Source organism: Henckelia pumila, chromosome 1 (assembly GCF_033568475.1).
Source record: "Henckelia pumila isolate YLH828 chromosome 1, ASM3356847v2, whole genome shotgun sequence".
NCBI lineage: Eukaryota > Viridiplantae > Streptophyta > Magnoliopsida > Lamiales > Gesneriaceae > Henckelia > Henckelia pumila.
Window position 1 is genome coordinate 66,370,776 of NC_133120.1, and position 20,382 is coordinate 66,391,157.

The 20,382-nt window shown below is 39.6% G+C and overlaps 1 protein-coding gene across 1 annotated transcript; it reads right to left on the reverse strand.

Annotated features, from left to right (window-relative positions):
* Nucleotides 1-9,188: 9,188 nt before the first annotated feature.
* Nucleotides 9,189-12,895, reverse strand: LOC140864053 (uncharacterized). The gene is made up of 2 exons (XM_073267954.1): nucleotides 12,711-12,895; nucleotides 9,189-12,486 (listed from the first exon to the last, which is right to left on the reverse strand). The coding sequence occupies exons 1-2, from the start codon at nucleotides 12,893-12,895 to the stop codon at nucleotides 9,189-9,191; spliced, it is 3,483 nt and encodes a 1,160-aa protein (XP_073124055.1).
* Nucleotides 12,896-20,382: the final 7,487 nt, after the last annotated feature.

Genomic DNA, 20,382 nt, shown 5'->3' on the forward strand with positions numbered 1-20,382 from the left:
AAATTGGACTCTAATGTCTTTTGTCATAGAATGAAAGGCTAGATTCCTTGCAATGTGCAAGATACTTTGACCATCACAAGACAAAAGAGTTTTCTCTTGTTTGTGCCCAATCTCCTCCAATAAACTTTTAATCCATATTGCTGAATTTTCTCTTATTTGTGCCCAATCTCCTCCAATAAACTTTTAATCCAGATTGCCTCCTTGCAAACTATTGTAGATGTCATGTATCCTGCCTCTATTGTAGATAACGATTCAACTGTTTGCAGTTTTGAAACCTAGTTTACTGCACCGTATGCAAGTATAAATACATAACCAATAATATATTTTTTTTTATTTGGATCGCCTACATAATTTGAATCCACGTAGCCCTTAAGTATACCATCTGATCCTCCAAAACATAATGCAGCACTCGAGGTACCCTCAATGTACCTAAGGATCCTCTTATCTATATGCCGGTGTTCTCGTCCAAGATTCACCATGTACCGACTAACTACCCCCACTGCTTGTGCAATGTCTGGTTTGTATAGATCATAGTGAATATCAAACTTCTCACTGCTGACGCATATGATTCTTGAGACATCATTATCCTCTCTACTTCATTGCTAGGCGAGTGATAACTTAAAGTTAGCAGGAAGAGGAGTTGAAATTGGCTTATATCTTGCATGTTGAAGCTGTTGGAAAACTGTGTTCAGATCAATTAGAATTGATACCCGGTGCAGTGGAAGTTTAAAAAATTTATTTTATTAATATGGAACGATTCCATATCTGGGTATCAAAACTTTTACGATTAAATTTGTGTAAGTAAAATAAATAATCACAATTAAATATTTTACCTTAAAATCTCGAAGCGAGATTATGGACACCAACAGAATTTAATCTGCTCTTGTTGTATATCCCCGGAACTGATGAACGAACGTTTCTTCAATCAGGTCCACGAATAGAAAACAAAACCCTCTGATTGACTGCACTATAAATCAATCAGAAGTTTGCGTAGAGAATAAACAGATATGATCTGTTAATTCAGAATTGTAATTTTTCACAAAAATCACAAGACTGAATTTACTCCGAAAAGGGACAAGGATTTTCGAAAAACCCTTAGAAAATAATATGTGTGTTTTCGAAAATTTGATGAATGAATTCTATGTAATTTTCGAACACTGCACATATATTTATAGATAATTTCTAGACTAGATTAAGTTATAATTGTATCAGGAATCCAACTTTTTAAAGCCCACAATCCATAACTTAAGCCCAACAAGCCAAGTTCGTTGTTCTAAAAACTAATATAAAATTCATCGTGACTCCGATTGATAAACTGATTTTACCAATGTGCACAGAAACCATTTCTGCATCTTTTAAAGTCAAGATAATTTTTCTGAATCCGAATTCAGTGATTTCCAAAAATGTCCATCCCTATGTCATTTTAGGAAATCCCACTCCCTTTAGTTAAGAAGTCCAACTTCTCTTTCATTAAATTTAACTCTTTAAATTTAACTATCTCTACGAGGTTTTAGTAATCCATTACTTGTGTAACCCTCAATGGTTCAGGAATACAGGTAGCCGTGGGCTCACAACTCCTTGTGACTCGGAACCATAATTTCCGACTTACCCATCGAATCATGGTAAGAGCGCCTAGCAACATCGCCCCATGATTCCCTAGGTATTACTGATAGTGCCTGCAAGAACCAGTAGATTTTGGTTAGCGTACAGTACGGTCCCTTCAACCATATATCCCGATCGAATCAACAACCATTGGTATATCGAGAGTCGTTCGAGATTCGATAACTATGCATAACATCTTGGAGATCAAATAGTGACATCGCATGTGTTACTAGGATAACCCATTAACCTAAAACACATCATGTACTCTGGCCAGAGATTCGTCACACTAATATCTCTTCAGATCGCATAGGATATCCACACTCGCAAGTATGTGGTGAATCCTTGACAACAAAGCATCGACTCCTATATGTGTCGTAACTGTACCCAATCCCGACACCTGATGACCCCAATAGAGTCGGTAAACGAGTCAAAGTACAGTACTAGCATATAGAGTCTCAATGATGTTTCAAGTAATAAGGACTAATGATGTACAACCAAAACCGCGGACTTTATCCACTCGATAAGTGATAACCACTTGGAAAGTCCGAATAGGGTAGTTCGATCATTCATCATATGAATATCCATTTGCATGTTTTGAACATCTCTATGTTCCATACCAATGAAACGTGGTACTCGGCATCGCAAATGCTAGTTTCAATCTCGAGCGATCCTTATCCTTATTTGCGGACGACTCAATTGACTAGGAACAATTTAGAATATACAGTGACTATAAGATGTGTTTCATGATAGCCATCCCCATGTGCTACCACATCTTACATACATTATAGTATATTCAAGGTCTTTATCAAAACAACAATAGTATATCATAATATAACAATATGAAGAAAGATAAAGTCAATGCCATTATAAAAGTATAAATTATATTAAACAAAAGATTGTTTTACATAGAGTCATAAAAGCCCTTAGCCACAAGTTGGCTTACCGGGCACCCACTCTTTCAATCTCCCACTTGCCCTAAAGCCAACTAGTCATACTACGTAATCCCATTGCTTCGCGATGTTTGTCAAACAATGGTCCTGGCAAGGGCTTAGTAAGCGGATCAGCGATATTGTCTGTAGAGGCCACTATCTCGACACTGATGTCTCCTCTTTTCACAATCTCCCCGATGATGTGGTATTTCCTCAGTACGTGTTTGGACTTCTGATGAGACCTTGGCTCCTTTGCCTGAGCAACGGCACCCGTGTTGTCACAGTACACCGGGACTGGACCAACAGCTTCAGGAATTACACCCAACTCTTGGATGAATTTCCTTATCCAAACCGCCTCTTTAGCAGCAGCTGATGCTGCAATGTATTCTGCCTCAGTGGTGGAATCCGCTGTGGTGTCCTGCTTGGAACTCTTCCAAGAGACAGCACCGCCATTGAGCACGAATACAAATCCAGAGGTTGATTTCGAGTCATCCACGTCACATTGGAAGATAGAGTCGGTATAGCCTTCCAACTTCAATTCTCTCCCTCCATAAACCATGAATAAATTCTTAGTCCTTCGCAAGTACTTAAGAATATCCTTCACGGCTTTCCAATGCATTTGACCGGGATTGGCTTGGTATCTGCTCGTGACACTCAGAGCATAGGCTACATTCGGTCTGGTAGGTATCATCCCATACATGATACTACCTATGGCTGACGCATATGATACGTGTGTCATCTTCTCTATCTCTTCGTCAGTTTTGGGACACATAGACTTGGATAGAGAAACTCCATGACACATAGGTAGATGTCCTCTCTTGGACTCATCCATAGAAAACCTTTTCAATATGGTGTCGATGTAGGTTGATTGAGTGAGTCCTATCATTCTTTTAGATCTATCTCTATAGATCTGAATTCCTAGAATATAGGATGCCTCACCTAAATCCTTCATCGAGAATCTACCTGATAACCATATCTTTGTTGACTGCAACATCCCTACATCATTCCCCATGATTAGGATGTCATCAACATAAAGTACTAAGAATGTTACCGCATTCTTAACTACTTTCTTGTACACGCATGGTTCCTCCGGGTTCTTGATGAAACCAAAATCCTTTATTGTTTCATCAAATTTTTGGTTCCAACTTCTTGATGCTTGTTTGAGACCATAGATTGATCTCTGAAGCTTGCATACCTTATGCTCGCTTTCCATGGATGTGTATCCCTCAGGCTGCATCATATAGATCTCTTCCTTAATGTTTCCATTAAGAAATGCAGTCTTTACATCCATTTGCCATATCTCATAGTCATACCATGCTGCTATGGCAATAAGGATTCTTATGGACTTGAACATTGCGACTGGTGAAAAGGTTTCATCATAGTCAACTCCTTGTCTTTGAGTATAACCTTTTGCCACCAATCGTGCCTTGTAGGTCAATACCTTTCCATCAGGCCCAAGCTTTCTCTTGTAGATCCATTTGCACCCAATTGGAACAATTCTATCGGGAGGATCTACTAAAGACCAAACTTGGTTAGAATGCATCGAGTCTATTTCCGATTGCATAGCTTCAAGCCATAAATTCGAATCCGCATCAGAAATTGCTTCCTTGAAGTTTTTTGGATCACATCCAATGTCGGGTTCACTTTGATCCCCTTCAAGAAGAAGACCATATCTAATAGGAGGCCTAGAAGTCCTATCGGATCTCCTAGTAATAGGCATGTCTTGTGATGATTCTTGAGGTGTAGGATCACTATTTTGTATCTCGGGTTCTTCTCGAATCTCTTCGAGTTCCATCATCTTGCCTTTCTTATCCAATAAGAACTCATTCTCTAAGAAGGTGACATTCCTTGAAACAAACACTTTTGTTTCATTAGGATGATAGAAATAATATCCGATTGAATTCTTCGGATACCCTACAAAATAACATAAGGTGGATCGACTATCCAACTTATCTCCCACTGTCTGCTTCACGTAAGCAGGACATCCCCAAATCCTCAAGTACGAATACTTAGGAGCTTTGCCATTCCATAACTCGTATGGTGTTTTATTTACTGCTTTAGTGTGGACGTTGTTTAACAACAATACCGCCGTTTCAAGCGCGTAGCCCCAAAACGAAGGTGGGAGCTCAGTGAAGCTCATCATGGATCAAACCATGTCCAACAAAGTTCGATTGCGACGCTCCGAAACACCATTAAGCTGAGGTGTCAAAGGAGGAGTCCACTGAGAGAGAATCCCATTCTCTTTTAGATAGTCCAAAAACTCGGTACTTAAGTATTCTCCACCTCGATCCGATCGAAGTGCCTTAATACTTTTACCTAGTTTGTTTTCTAATTTAGCCTTGAATTCTTTGAACTTTTCAAATGCTTCAGACTTATATTTCATTAAATATAAATACCCATACCTAGAATGATCATCAGTAAAGGTAATGAAGTAGGTGTTGCCACATTTAGTACCAATCCTAAATGAACCGCAAACATCTGTATGGATCAAATCCAACAGATTTTGACTACGCTCAGGTTTCCCTTTGAAAGAAGATTTAGTCATTTTTTCCTTTAGGCAGGACTCACAAGTAGGTAGAGAGTTAATATCAGACATATCAAACATGCCCTCTCTCACTAGCTTGTTCATCCTCCTTGAGAAAATATGACCTAGCCTAGCATGCCAAAGGTTTGCCGGGTTTTGACTATCGTCCTTCCTTTTAATTGTTGTTACCGGTTTATCAACATAATTAATTGGAACGTCCTTTAATTTTAAGCTATATAGATCGTTTTCAAGTTGTCCATTTCCAATCAAACATTCATTCTTGTAAATATTGCAAATCCCATTCACAAAATTGCAAGAAAAACCATCTCTATCAAGCATAGAAATAGATATAATGTTTTTGACCAAATCCGGAACATATAAAACATCTCTCAAAAATAACTTAAAATTGTTCTGCAAAACTAAATAAATGTCTCCTATAGCTTTGGCTTCGACTCTAGAACCATTCCCGAGCCTTAGCTGGGTCTCACCCATCCTTAGCTTACGACTTCTTGTCATCACCTGCAAATCATTGCAAATGTGAGATCCACATCCGGTATCCAATACCCAAGAATAAGTATTAAGCGAAACATTTATTTCAATGTAAAACATACCCTTTGTAGTTCTCAACTGTTCGAGGTATTCCTTGCAGTTACGTTTCCAATGACCGGGTTTCTTGCAGTAATGGCAAACGTTTTCATCTTTTATTCCAATTGAAGCCTTGGCCTTTCCCTTCTTATTTGGTACAATCTTCTTGGGTGGGGCAGAACGTTTCTTACCGTTTCCACTTGGTCCTTTCTTAGAGTTAGAAAAGGAGCCAACCAAGAGTACCGGTTTATCCTTCTTTAGTGTGGCTTCATATGTGACAAGCATATTGACCATCTCTTCAAGGGTGACCTCTATCTTGTTCATATTGAAGTTCATCACAAAACCGTCAAACGATGAAGGAAGTGATAGAAGCAACAAGTCCGCGCTAAGTTCATGCTCCAAAGTCAAGTCGAGTGTTACCAACTTTTCAATGAGCCCAATCATGCGCACCCCATGCTCACGAAACGAATTCCCATCTCGCATGCGGCTCGTCATGAGCTCTCTGACGGTGACATACCTCTCCGATCTTGACTGAGCTCCAAAAAGTTCCTTGAGGTGCACGTGTATGTCAGCAGCATTCACGGCATCCTCAAATCGCCTCTGGAGTTCATCAGACATTGAAGCTTGCATATAGCATTTAACCTTGATATCATGGTCCCACCATTGATCAAGTTTTGCCAATTCTTCCGGACTTATATTAGCCGGTGCTTCCTTTGGAGGATTTTTTTCTAACACGTAGAAAATTTTTTCCGAGTTTAGAATAATTTTCAACTTACGGAACCATTCCGTATAGTTTGCACCAGTCGATTTGTTTTGTTCGAGAATTGAAAACAGTGGATTGCGTGGATTCATCGTAATATAATACTGAAGAGGAAACAGACAATAATCAGTGATTTGTTTAATTAATTTACTAAGACATAAAATATGGCGAATTTTATTTTATGAATTACACTCCCACTATTTTAACGATTTCACTATCCTCTAGTGAAAACGGGAAACTATTTTCCTTAGTGAGAACATGGAGTCCAATTGACAAATCATGATCCCGAATAATATCAGCCAACCATAATTTTCAAAAGGTAGAGCCCAATTACTTCCAAAGTAACCCCCATGTTTTTACCTCATGTCCAATAAGGGCCCAATAATATGACGCCGTTTATTGTGACACGTCAAGATAACCCATCAATATTAAGTTGTGATGGACGGTCGCCATGTGGATCCCCCAATAATATGAGCCAATCCCATGTGAGTTCCACCCAACTTACAACATGTGTCGATCCAATGTACAGCTTTTCGACGAACGGGCCCCCCCCAATAATATGAGCCGGACCGTATCCGCGGGTAGCATCTCATACATTGATCGTTGATGGAAGGTAGGAATATTTAAACAATATTTAAATTCCCTTTTATTAATCTTGATATCAATTTTAAATCATATTTAAAATGAGGGATTTTTAATTTTGAAAATTTGTCTAATCATGCAATTTATGTATGTTTGCGGGATTCATACAATTTAGTCTAAATATGCATACATCAATAATATCATATATTATTTAAGGATGATCGATCCCATTAACTAATCGGCCCGTGGTTGCCAATCACGAGTCTAAGTCCAATCCTAGGTGATATGCAAGTATGCAATGCAATCCTATTACATTGTGCTTCCAATTTACATTTCTTCGGTCTTCATTGTCTGCTGGGCCCACCATTTTTTCAAATCTTTGTCTCCCACTAAGTCTAATAAATTTACAATAAATTTCGATGACAAATATGGGATACATTTTAGGGGTGTGAACGGGCCATAAACCAGGCCCACTTTTATTACATATGACAATCATATTGGGTTATAAACCAAGACCATTAATAAATACCAACAACAATAAGACAAATGTAAATCACCTAACATACACCTAAAACATTGATCATGGCTGATATGAACACACTCACGCACACTTCGAGTCTGTGCCAAACTCCTGAAAATATTTTGTATTGATAATATTCATCATCCTTTTACAAATCTACTTCACTCCTTTTATACTACCAACATGACGTCATTAACCCTAACAGAAAATTAACAGCAAAAAAGGTGCTCAACACGTTTATTTCCCTCACATGATGTAATCCCTTGTCCACGCAGGTTTGCTTCTTCTTCTCGATCCTTCTGTTGTGGTTCCTCCCATTGTTTCTTCTTTCTCCCTCTCGCCAATATTTGTGGCCGCTTTATCTTTCTGTTTTTGGGCCAGCTCTTCGCCTTTTATGATCCCTCTCAAAGCCCAATCTTCAAGTTACTGTGTCATGGTCTCAGTATGTATGTTAATAGCTATTGGGCTAATAACAATTGGGCTATCACTCCCGCCTTCTTCGAAAATCACCTTGTCCTCAAGGTGTAGCTGGTTATAAATGGAACAAAGCTCTTTGAAGTTTTCCCACGTTGCATCATCTGGAGATTGTCCAGACCACTGGATTAACACCTGCTGAATCTTCTGGTTGTGTTTTTGGAGCACACGAGTAGCAATGAGGCAAAGTGGAACAACCAAGGGCCTGTTGTTGACACTAAGTTCCGGAAGAGCAGTGATGTTCTCGGGTAAATCACCATGAAAAGGTTTAAGTTGAGACACATGAAATGTCGGATGTATGCGACTCGTAGGTGGAAGTTGCAGGGTGTATGCAACTAGTCCCACTTTGGCAATGATGGGAAAAGGACCAAAGTAACGTTTGCTAAGCTTGGAATGCTTGCGATGAGCTGCTGTAGTTTGACGGTAAGGCGAGAGTTTGATCAGTACCAACTCGCCTATCTGAAAGTGTTTATCCTTCCGGTGTTTATCAGCTAGTGCTTTCATGCGTTGTTGGGCTTGCAATAGATGGTCGCGAAGCTGCTTTAGGAGCTCATCTCTCTCAATCAAGAGCTCGTCCACAGCAGCAATTGGAGTACTGCCCCTCATATAAACTGGAATTGTGGGGGGTGGCCGACCATAAACCACCTGGAAAGGTGTCATACCAATCGAAGAATGGTAGCTGGTGTTATAATGGTATTCAGCCCAGCCCAGGTATGAGACCCACGTGACAGGTTTTTCGGCCACAAACGCCCGTAGATATTGTTCAAGGCATCGGTTCAACACCTCTGTCTGCCCATCGGTTTGAGGGTGATAGGCTGAGCTCATGCGTAACTTGGTTCCCATTAGCTCGAAGATTTTTTTCCAGAAATGGCTCGTAAAGAGGGGGTCTCGATCAGAGATGATTGAGCGAGGTACGCCATGGAGACGAATGATCATAGAGCAGAATAACTCGGCCACTTGGCTGGCAGTGTGGGAGGTGGGAAGAGGACTGAAATGCGCATACTTAGAGAACCGATCTACTACCACCAATATTGCTGTATTACCCTTGGATAAAGGTAGGCCCACTATGAAATCAAGTGCAATATCTTCCCAAACCTGCTCCGGTGGTTCGATGGGTTGCAGTAGCCCAAAGGGGCGTTCCGTAGAATACTTGGTTGTTTGACATACCAAACAACGTGCCACAAACTCCTTCACAGCCCTACGCATTCCTGTCTAGTAAAAATTCGTAGCCAAGCGCAGAAAGGTACGCTGCACTCCGGCGTGTCCCCCCACTGGTGTTTCATGAAATTCCCTCAACATCAAGTCTTTTAAAGTTGAGTCTTTGCCCAGGAAATATTTGCCGTGGAACAGGAGTACTCCGCCTCGTTCCTCATAACCACTGACGGAGCTTGCATCGTGATGCAATAAGTTGTGAATGGCAACCAAGTCAGATAAGTTCATATTTTCTTGGCGTAAGATATCCAAGAAAGTAAACTCCGGCTGAGACAGAGCAGTGAACACTCGGGGTTCACCTCCCCTGGCCCTCTCCTCATCCTCATACACCCGTGATAATGAATCGGCTGCTGTGTTTTCATGCCCGGGTTTGTACTCGATTGTAAAGTGGTATCCCATCAATTTCTGGAGATATCGTTGTTGGTCCGGAGGTTGAATGGTCTGTGACAGGAGTTCTTTCAAACTCTTGTGGTCTGTCCGTATGACGAACGTATGGCCTAGCAAGTACTGCCTCCATTTCGCCACTGCTTCTGTTACCGCATAAAGTTCTCTAACATACGTGGAGGTTGATTGCATTTTGGAACTTAGTTTTTTGCTGAAATAAGACAGAGGATGTCCATCTTGCATCAGAATTCCCCCAACTCCGACTTGTGAGGCATCTGTTTCAATGACAAAATTTTTAGAGAAATCTGGCAAATGTAATACTGGGGCATTTGTCATCCTCTCCTTGAGTTGTGTGAAGGCTAAGGTAGCCTCAGGAGACCAGCAGAAAGAGTTCTTCTTGAGTAGATCAGTGAGAGGAGCTGCAAGGGTGGCATAATGTTGAATAAATCTTCGGTAGTAGCCCGTAATACCAAGGAAACCTCTGAGTTGCTTGAGGGTCCTGGGTAATGGCCATTGGACCATGGCCTCTATCTTCTTGGGATCGGCTTTTACCATTTGATTTGTAACCACATGCCCCAAATAATCCACACTTGCTTGGAAGAAGTAGCATTTGCTAAGTTTAGCAAAGAACTTCTGCTGTAGTAGACAGTCAAGCACTAGACGCAAGTGTTCCCGATGCTCCTCTTGTGTCTGACTATAAACAAGTATATCGTCAAAAAAAACGATTACAAAATTGCATAAGTAAGGTCGAAACACCTGGTTCATTGCAGACTGAAACGTTGACGGGGCATTGGAAAGGCCAAAGGGCATGACCAAAAATTCATAATGCCCGTCGTGTGTTCGGAATGCTGTCTTATGTACATCCCGATTATCCATTCGAATTTGATGATAACCGGCCCGGAGATCCAGTTTAGAGAAAATTCGAGCACCTTCCAACTCGTCAAGCAGTTCATCTATAGTTGGAATGGGAAAACGGTCCTTGATTGTGAGGGCATTCAGAGCACGATAATCCACACAGAAACGCCATGAGCCATCCCTTTTTTTGACTAACAGCACCGGTGACGAATATGGGCTAGTGCTGGGTCGGATATAACCGTAATCAAGCATCTCTTGCACAATTTTCTCCATGGCATCTTTCTGGCAGTAAGGATACCGATACGGTCGTATATTAACTGGAGATGATCCCGAAATAAGATGGATTTTGTGATCTATGGGCCGAATAGGTGGCAGTGTCTGTGGCTCCATAAACACAGCCTTGTATTCCTCTAGAAGTTGCTTACTCTGCTCATAATCACCCCCGATTGCGTTGTGTGGCTGGAGCTCGAGGCCTTCGGTACCCTCGAACCTTCTCGTCGGCGCTTCGGTGATCGCGTAGCAGGCCTGAACATCATCCTTATTAACCATAGTGCACAGTCGGTGGTAAGACAAGGATTCAGGAGTCGCAGGTTTATCACCTACTAGGCAAACTCGCTGCCCTTTCCAAGTGAATTCCATGGTGAGAGTTTCATGGTTATGCAAGCATGGCCCCAATGTTCGTAACCACTGCATGCCCAATACCACATCTAACCCCCAAATAGGCAAAACATACATATCAATGGCAAACTCATGACCCTGCAGAACCAGAGGTACCTGAGAACACATCCGATCACACCAGAGGTACTGGCCATTGCCCATGTAGACCCTAAAACGCCTGGATGCATTGGAAGGAATCCCGAGCCTCTCTACCAACCCTTCTTGTATAAAATTATTGTGACTCCCTGTGTCTATTAATACTTCTATAGGAGCACTTTGAAATGCTGCAGTAATGCGAAAGATCCGAGGGTTAGAAGCACTAGTAAGAGTGTGCAACGTAACCTCGGGGTCCTCTTCCTGATATCCGATCGTTATCTCTGGCACATAACCCTCCTCCCCGTCGTCACCCAAAAGGATCATCACCCTATTTTTGCACAAATGGTTGAAGTGATATTTTTCGTCGCAATTGATACACAACCCTTTCTCCCGCCTCTCCTTCATTTCAGCAATCGTTAGTCGCCGTAATGGTGGCTTGAGTGGTGGTGCTGGGACTCGCCCAGGTGGTATGGTTGCCAGAGTCTTGGCTGTCCCAGTAATGGGAGTCATGGCAGTCCCTGGTATTGTGCATGGGATCACTCCTCGATGTACGATACCCCCTAGATCGTCGTTTCGTTCTTCAAATAGTTGCGCCTTGGTCATGGCTTCCATGAGGCTTTGAGGAGGAACAATCAAGAGTTCCCGGCGAATTTCTGGTTTCAACCCCCATATGAAAAAATTGAGGAACATAGGTTCTGTCACTCCAGTGATTCTATTCATGAATCCTTCAAACTCCGCTCGATAAGTTGCTACTCGATCAACTTGTATTAACTTTGCAATCTTCCCTAATGGATCGTCATAAATAGATGATCCGAACCTGGCCTTGAGCTCTGCCAAAAAATGCTCCCAGTCACGCAAGGCCTTGTTCTGATCCATCCATTGATACCAAGACGCCGATTCACCCTCCATGTGGAAGGCTACCACCTGCAGCCGGATTTCAGGGGGAACACCGTGTAGAGAAAAATATTTCTCCACCTTGTAGATCCAGGTGTGCACATCTTCTCCTTTAAATTTAGGTAAATCAAACTTACACCCCTTGAGGTGCATGGTCGGGTCACCAATCGTTCCTCCAATTTTTGAACTGCTCCCTCCTTCGAAATTGAGTAATTTCGCCGGAACGTCCTTGACAGTGGAGACCTCCTGAATTTTCTGATCCATCTGGCCAAAACGTAGATCCATCGCCGTCATGTATTGCTCCAGTAATTTGGTATAACTCGCTAATTGGGTATCTGAGTGGAGTTTGAAATTCGCCTCCAATTGTCGCATACTCTCTGCTACATCTTCATTCCTCATAGTATCAATGAGCCTGAGAGAAAAAAAAAAAATCTCTCAACGAGAGCACCAAAATGATATGAACACACTCACGCACACTTCGAGTCTGTGCCAAACTCCTGAAAATATTTTGTATTGATAATATTCATCATCCTTTTACAAATCTACTTCACTCCTTTTATACTACCAACATGACGTCATTAACCCTAACAGAAAATTAACAGCAAAAAAGGTGCTCAACACGTTTATTTCCCTCACATGATGTAATCCCTTGTCCACGCAGGTTTGCTTCTTCTTCTCGATCCTTCTGTTGTGGTTCCTCCCATTGTTTCTTCTTTCTCCCTCTCGCCAATATTTGTGGCCGCTTTATCTTTCTGTTTTTGGGCCAGCTCTTCGCCTTTTATGATCCCTCTCAAAGCCCAATCTTCAAGTTGCTGTGTCATGGTCTCAGTATGTATGTTAATAGCTATTGGGCTAATAACAATTGGGCTATCAATGGCAATCGATCATCCTTTATTCATTAATTAATTCAATAATTCAATAATTGGATAAACATGCAAAAACATCATAATTTAAAAGATAAAATCATATTTTATTTTATCCATCCATAAGATCATATCTTATCATCAATTGTACCAAAATAATTAATTTTATAAAATCTAATTTAACGGATAAAATTTATAAATTTTCCAAAAATTCAAATTTATCCATAAATCAATTTTAAAAATTTCGGACTCGAACAATTCGATCCGATGCCTCGTGATCTAATCAAAAACAATTTTCGATCGGATCAAACACTAGAATTTCAAAAATTCAAAAATTTTTTTTAAAAATAAAATTTTAATTTTCCGGGCTGCCCGGGACAATCCTGGGCAGCCCGTGCCCCGACCGGGGCTCGGGCTGGGCAGCGATCCAATCGCTGCTCGTGTTTTGCCCGTCAAAATTTTGATTTTAAAAAATTTGTTTTGTTTCAAAAACCGAGGCTTAAAAATTTTGTACAATCGATTAATTTAATCGTTTGATCTGAGCAACCTGGCTCTGATACCACTGTTGGAAAACTGTGTTCAGATCAATTAGAATTGATACCCGGTGCAGCGGAAGCTTAAAAAATTTATTTTATTAATATGGAACGATTCCATATCTGGGTATCAAAACTTTTACGATTAAATTTGTGTAAGTAAAATAAATAATCACAATTAAATATTTTACCTTAAAATCTCGAAGCGAGATTATGGATACCAACAGAATTTAATCTGCTCTTGTTGTATATCCCCGGAACTGATGAACGAACGTTTTTTCAATCAGGTCCACGAATAGAAAACAAAACCCTCTGATTGACTGCACTAGAAATCAATCAGAAGTTTGCGTAGAGAATAAACAGATATGATCTGTTAATTCAGAATTGTAATTTTTTACAAAAATCACAAGACTGAATTTTCTCCGAAAAGGGACAAGGATTTTCGAAAAACCCTTAGAAAATAATATGTGTGTTTTCGAAAATTTGATGAATGAATTCTATGTAATTTTCGAACACTGCACATATATTTATAGATAATTTCTAGACTAGATTAAGTTATAGTTGTATCAGGACTCCAACTTCTTAAAGCCCACAATCCATAACTTAAGCCCAACAAGCCAAGTCCGTTGTTCTAAAAATTAATATAAAATTCATCGTAACTCCGATTGATAAACTGATTTTACCAATGTGCACAGAAACCATTTCTGCATCTTTTAAAGTCAAGATAATTTTTCTGAATCCGAATTCAGTGATTTCCAAAAATGCCCATCCCTATGTCATTTTAGGAAATCCCACTCCCTTTAGTTAAGAAGTCCAACTTCTCTTTCATTAAATTTAACTCTTTAAATTTAACTATCTCTACGGGATTTTAGTAATCCATTACTTGTGTAACCCTCAATGGTTCAGGAATACAGGTAGCCGTGGGCTCACAACTCCTTGTGATTCGGAACCATAATTTCCGACTTACCCATCGAATCATGGTAAGAGCGCCTAGCAACATCGCCCCATGATTCCCTAGGTATTACTGATAGTGCCTGCAAGAACCAGTAGATTTTGGTTAGCGTACAGTACGGTCCCTTCAACCATATATCCCGATCGAATCAACAACCATTGGTATATTGAGAGTCGTTCGAGATTCGATAACTATGCATAACATCTTGGAGATCAAATAGTGACATCGCATGTGTTACTAGGATAACCCATTAACCTAAAACACATCATGTACTCTGGCCAGAGATTTGTTACACTAATATCTCCTCAGATCGCATAGGATATCCACACTCGCAAGTATGTGGTGAATCCTTGACAACAAAGCATCGACTCCTATATGTGTCATAACTGTACCCAATCCCAACACCTGATGACCCCAATAGAGTCGGTAAATGAGTCAAAGTACAGTACTAGCATATAGAGTCTCAATGATGTTTCAAGTAATAAGGACTAATGGTGTACAACCAAAACCGCGGACTTTATCCACTCGATAAGTGATAACCATTTGGAAAGTTCGAATAGGGTAGTTCGATCATTCATCATATGAATATCCATTTGCATGCTTTGAACATCTCTATGTTCCATACCAATGAAACGTGATACTCGGCATCGCAAATGCTAGTCTCAATCTCGAGCGATCCTTATCCTTATTTGCGGACGGCTCAATTGACTAGGAACAGTTTAGAATATACAGTGACTATAAGATGTGTTTCATGATAGCCATCCCCATGTGCTACCACATCTTACATACACTATAATATATTCAAGGTCTTTATCAAAACAACAATAGTATATCATAATATAACAATATGAAGAAAGATAAAGTCAATGCCATTATAAAAGTATAAATTATATTAAACAAAAGATTGTTTTACATAGAGTCATAAAAGCCCTTAGCCACAAGTTGGCTAACCGGACACCCACTCTTTCAGAAGCATTGCAAGACTTTCTTCATATAACTTTTTTGGGAAATTCAAATCTTCTGTCACTTCCGTCTCACTAAACTTGCATCTCTAGACTCTTGTTTGTTGGTCCCAAGTTTTTCATATCAAATTCCCTAGGCATCCGTGTCTTCAATTCTTGAACCCGATCTTTGTTGGGATCTGCTACCAAGATGTCATCTACAGACAACAACAAAATAATATAATAATTATTACTAGACATCTTGAAATACGTACAAGGGTATGCACCAAGTTTGTTATATCCGATGCACGTGATATAAAAACCTGATCTATGTTTGTCTTGTTTTCCACCTGAACTATATTAGTTTCTGAATTCAGTGTGATTTTTTTTTTTATTTTGTCTTCCTCGAAGATAACATTTCTATTGCTGATAAGTTTGTGGATAGTGGGATCCCACAAGCGAAACCCCTTTACTTCATCAACATAACTTGAGGAGATACACTTTCTGGATTTAGAATCCAACTTTGACATTTCTTGCCCAGTGTACAAAACGTACACTAGACTTTCAAATATATGTACCCGAGAATAATCGATTGGCTTGTCTTACCATATCTCCACTGGAGTCTTAATATCAATAGTCATTGAAGAGTAACGATTGATGATAGAAGAAGCTGTTTTGACAGCCTCTGTACAAAATGACATGGCTAGAACTGCAGTCCTCAAACATTTAATTTTTTGTCAGAATCAAGTTCTTTGAAAACTTCAGAAAAAAATCTGATTTATTTTTGATTGGATACACCCAATGATCCTAAAGAAACTATCAATAAACGAGACAAGTATCTCACTCCTCCTAGAGATACAACATGTACTTTCCAAACATCAAAATGAATCAGATTCAATATGAAACGATCGATAACTCAAGGAATTTATATATATATATATATATATATATATATATATATATATATATACCACATATATGTCCATACATATATGCGTCATTACTAAAAATAGTTTTATTCCACGTGATATAATATATAATAAATTGATTGAACTCTAGCAGTTTAAAATGCCTGAATAATTTAAAAAAAATGCAATCGCGCGAAATACGATATCGCAAAATGCGGAAATACATAGTTTAACATAGTCAAATCTTAACGTGAGTGGTAAAGTGGAAAACAAGTACTGTAAATAGTTCAATAAAATCCTCAGAATAATCTCATAAAAGTGCGGAAATAAATACTGCAGTGGTCACGTGCAAGCCAGCTAGCCGTAGATACTCAAAGGTCCTCGCAACCAGTCGGGACCACATCATCAGCTACTGAATCATACTCACCTGCACCATTTAGATCTAGTGAGCCTAAATACCCAGCATGCTCTATAATATACATAACGAGCACTACTGAATAAAACCACATGCAAGAACAAAATGTATATAAAAATAATCTGGGGATTCTAATGCATGCATGAACGTAAAATCATATGCATAATACTAAATCGTAAACATAATCATAACCTAAATACATAACATAAATATGTCATTTCATAGTCATAAAATCTTTTCTGTGGGTCATATCAGTGAAGTGTAACCTAATTCGATTGATCAATCTAAATCCATCGTACATGGTGGCGGCCTGTGGGGTGTGACCCCTTACGCCCTATGCCACTTCACCCAACCTTTGGGGATCCATAGGTTCATAATCGTAAGTAAAAATGTCATCGGGCCCGGTATCCCGACCTCCAGTCCCGTGTTTGTCACAAATCACATCAATTATCCCAAAATTATTTTTTTTCACATGCCATTAATTTAACGTAAAACATATGCATGAATCGTAAATTAAAAATATTATTTTTCTTTGAAATTTTGCCCGTAAATATATATTTAACTAATTTTTCATAAAAGTCATATTTATTTATATCAAAATATACATATACGTCTATTAAATATATATTTACGGACTATTTGATTTGACATGGCTAGTTCAAGTTGCTGTCCCTTATCTTAAACCCTGAAATTAAGTCTGGCGCATGATACTTAGACTAACCCAATTATTAATAAATTGACTCAATTAGATTTAAGTTGGCCCAACTAAATTTTATTCACTTAAGCCCAATTATCTTGACCCAATAAATTGACCCATCAAGATTGACCCAAGAACTACACGAGCCCATTTAAATAATTTGGGCCCAAATAAATAAATTTGCCCAATAGACCTAAATAATTTTTTAAGCCCAATTAAAGAATTTATACAAGCCCTAATTTTAGATCCAAGCCAAATAATTTAAAACTCAAGCCCAATAATATTTAACCCAATTATTAAACTTGGCTCCTAAATAAATTTAGCCCGACCCGGAATAAATTAACCCAGGCCCAAACCACTAACCCAAGACTTGACCCGACTTATTTCGACCAAGAACCGAACTCCTGACCCGACCCGGACCTGGACCCGGACTGCCTGACCCGACTGAGCCCAACAGCCTAATCACTGTCTATGCTCCTCCCAACTCTCGCCCTGAGCATCTCCTCTTCACACCTCTCGGCCTCATCGCTCCGGCCACCCATGGCTGGAGCAGCGCCAGCAGGACCTCCCCAGGGTACTTCCGGACCGCCCTGGGCCGGCCATGGCCCAAGCCATGGACCACATGCTCGGCCCAGCCTCACGAACTCAACCCCAAGCTCCCGCCCTTACGCTCCTCCCTTGCAAATCCTGCACACACGACCAACCATTTCGCCCCTCCTGTTCGGACCTTTTCCCGGCCGAGCCTCCTCCCTACGGACCAGCCCCCAACAAGCTAACCACTTAGCCAACCCAGCTCAACAACCATTCGAACCAAACAAAAGAAACCGAGCCATCCATAAAAAAACGTAAAATAATGCATAAATCGTGAATCCATGGGTTTAAATACACAAGAAAATGCACAAACACGATTTCAAGCTCCAAATGCAGTGATATATCGATCTAAATGGTTAAGGGAAAGAAATCGAACATGCCTCAATACAAAAAATAAAAGTATAGAAGCGAAGCTCGCGACGTGCCGATCAATAATCCGTAGAAATCTTGAAATTTAAACAAGATTTGCGTGTAGTGAGTGCAAGTGAAAGAGGCGGAAAGGAGTCTCTGCTTCTCAGAAGAAATGACGTGAGGAAGATGGTGAAGGATAAGGCTTAAGATGAAAAATGGGCTTCCTAAATATTTATATATATAAAACTTAAAATTTTCTATAAAATAAATCTTAAAATAATTATTTTAGGCTCTTAAAATTCTTAGAACAAACATTTAAATAAAATTTTTATCGCGGTCGATCACCGACCGACTATGATCTCAAAAATAATATTTTTTTTTCAAAAATTCACAATTCTAAAAATACTCGGATTAAAAATCCTAAATAAATTTAAAACACAAAATCATAATAAATAAAATTCAGTTGACACCTTAATTTATTTTATAATTATTTAATTCTATTTAAAATATTAAATTTCCTAATTATGCATACGGCTTAGCGTGAACGAAATTCTAGGCGTTACAACTCTCCCCCCTTAAATTAAATTTCGTTCTCAAAATTGAGATAAATATCGAATAACTCCGGGTCATGAGTGCCTCGGTCTTACAATTAGCCTCCTCCTCGAGATAATTCAGTCACTGAATCTTGACTATAGAGATAGCTCGCGTCCTAAACCTCCGCTCCTCTCGCGCCAAGGTCTGCACCGGTCGCTCCTCGAACGAAAAATCTGGCGCCAACTACAGAGGCTCGAAATATGACACATGCGATGAATTTGAGATATACTTCCGCAGCATCGAGACATGTAATACATCGTGCACTGCTGCAAGGCTAGACGGTAGCGCTACGCGATATGCCAACGTGCCAATCCTCTCCAGAATCTCGAACGGACTAAGACATAGCTACACGAATCGACAACGGACATGCTTCAAAATCTAACTCAGAATACTATTATCCTTTCTCGATATTATCAAACTCACAATCCTATCTAGTGTCCATCACACTAAGTCTAATGGTGCTATCAATCACGAGCCAAAACAATGTCAAAAAGACGCTCAATATAACTCAGCTCAATCAATAACTTGCTGGGTCATAATCAAATCGAAATCGAAAGGATATGGTTTAGAACAATATCAAAATACAATACTATGAAAGACAATTTTCTTAAATGAAAACAACTCTCTTGCAATTAAATACAAGGGGTGAGTGGATCAAACTCAAAGCTCCATGAACAAAGGATGCGCCAATCAATAAATATCAAATCAGGTGATTACCAGTCAACGGGTTTGATGTCATACCCATCATCAAGACAAGTCAAAGTCAGGGATGTCAGCGCGATCTCACACACGAGGAAATCCAAATATCAAGCCATAATCCGATGTCAACAAAATAAAATCGAGATCACAATGGAATAGAATAAAAATACTCACCCGAATCAATATCTATGTCCAGATTTAGAATTCAAGTTTTCAAAAATGTGAATTCTCGAAACTCATAATCAAAATTTCAATCGATGCCAGGTTGACTGAGCCTTCAATGACCAGTGTCATGCGAATCAAGGAATGCATGAACCACCAAAAGGATTCCAATATTTCTAGAAAGAATCGATACAATGGCTCAAGTAACTGGCTTTACGCTATCCCGAAGACACCTTTCCAATCACCCACAAAACAACTAAGCTACAAACAATGCTTAATTACTCGATTAGGACTATCGCCAATTTCCCAAATTTCATATATGCAGCAAACTAACTCATCTCTATTAAGTACTCTTATATCGAATAATTTGGTTCAGCGATTTCTGAGATAAAGGAGTCTAAATTCCTCAATAGTAATCAATCAAATTTCTAAGACAATTTTCAAAACATTCTCTCCAACCCAAAATATGATCAAATCCTGACATCGGCAAAACCACTAAATCGGCTCTAGACATATGCCCCTGAAACTTTAACTCCAACCCACTGAGCACACAGGTGGTACAAGAATCTCACCTGAAGGTACGGTAATATTGTACCTCATGC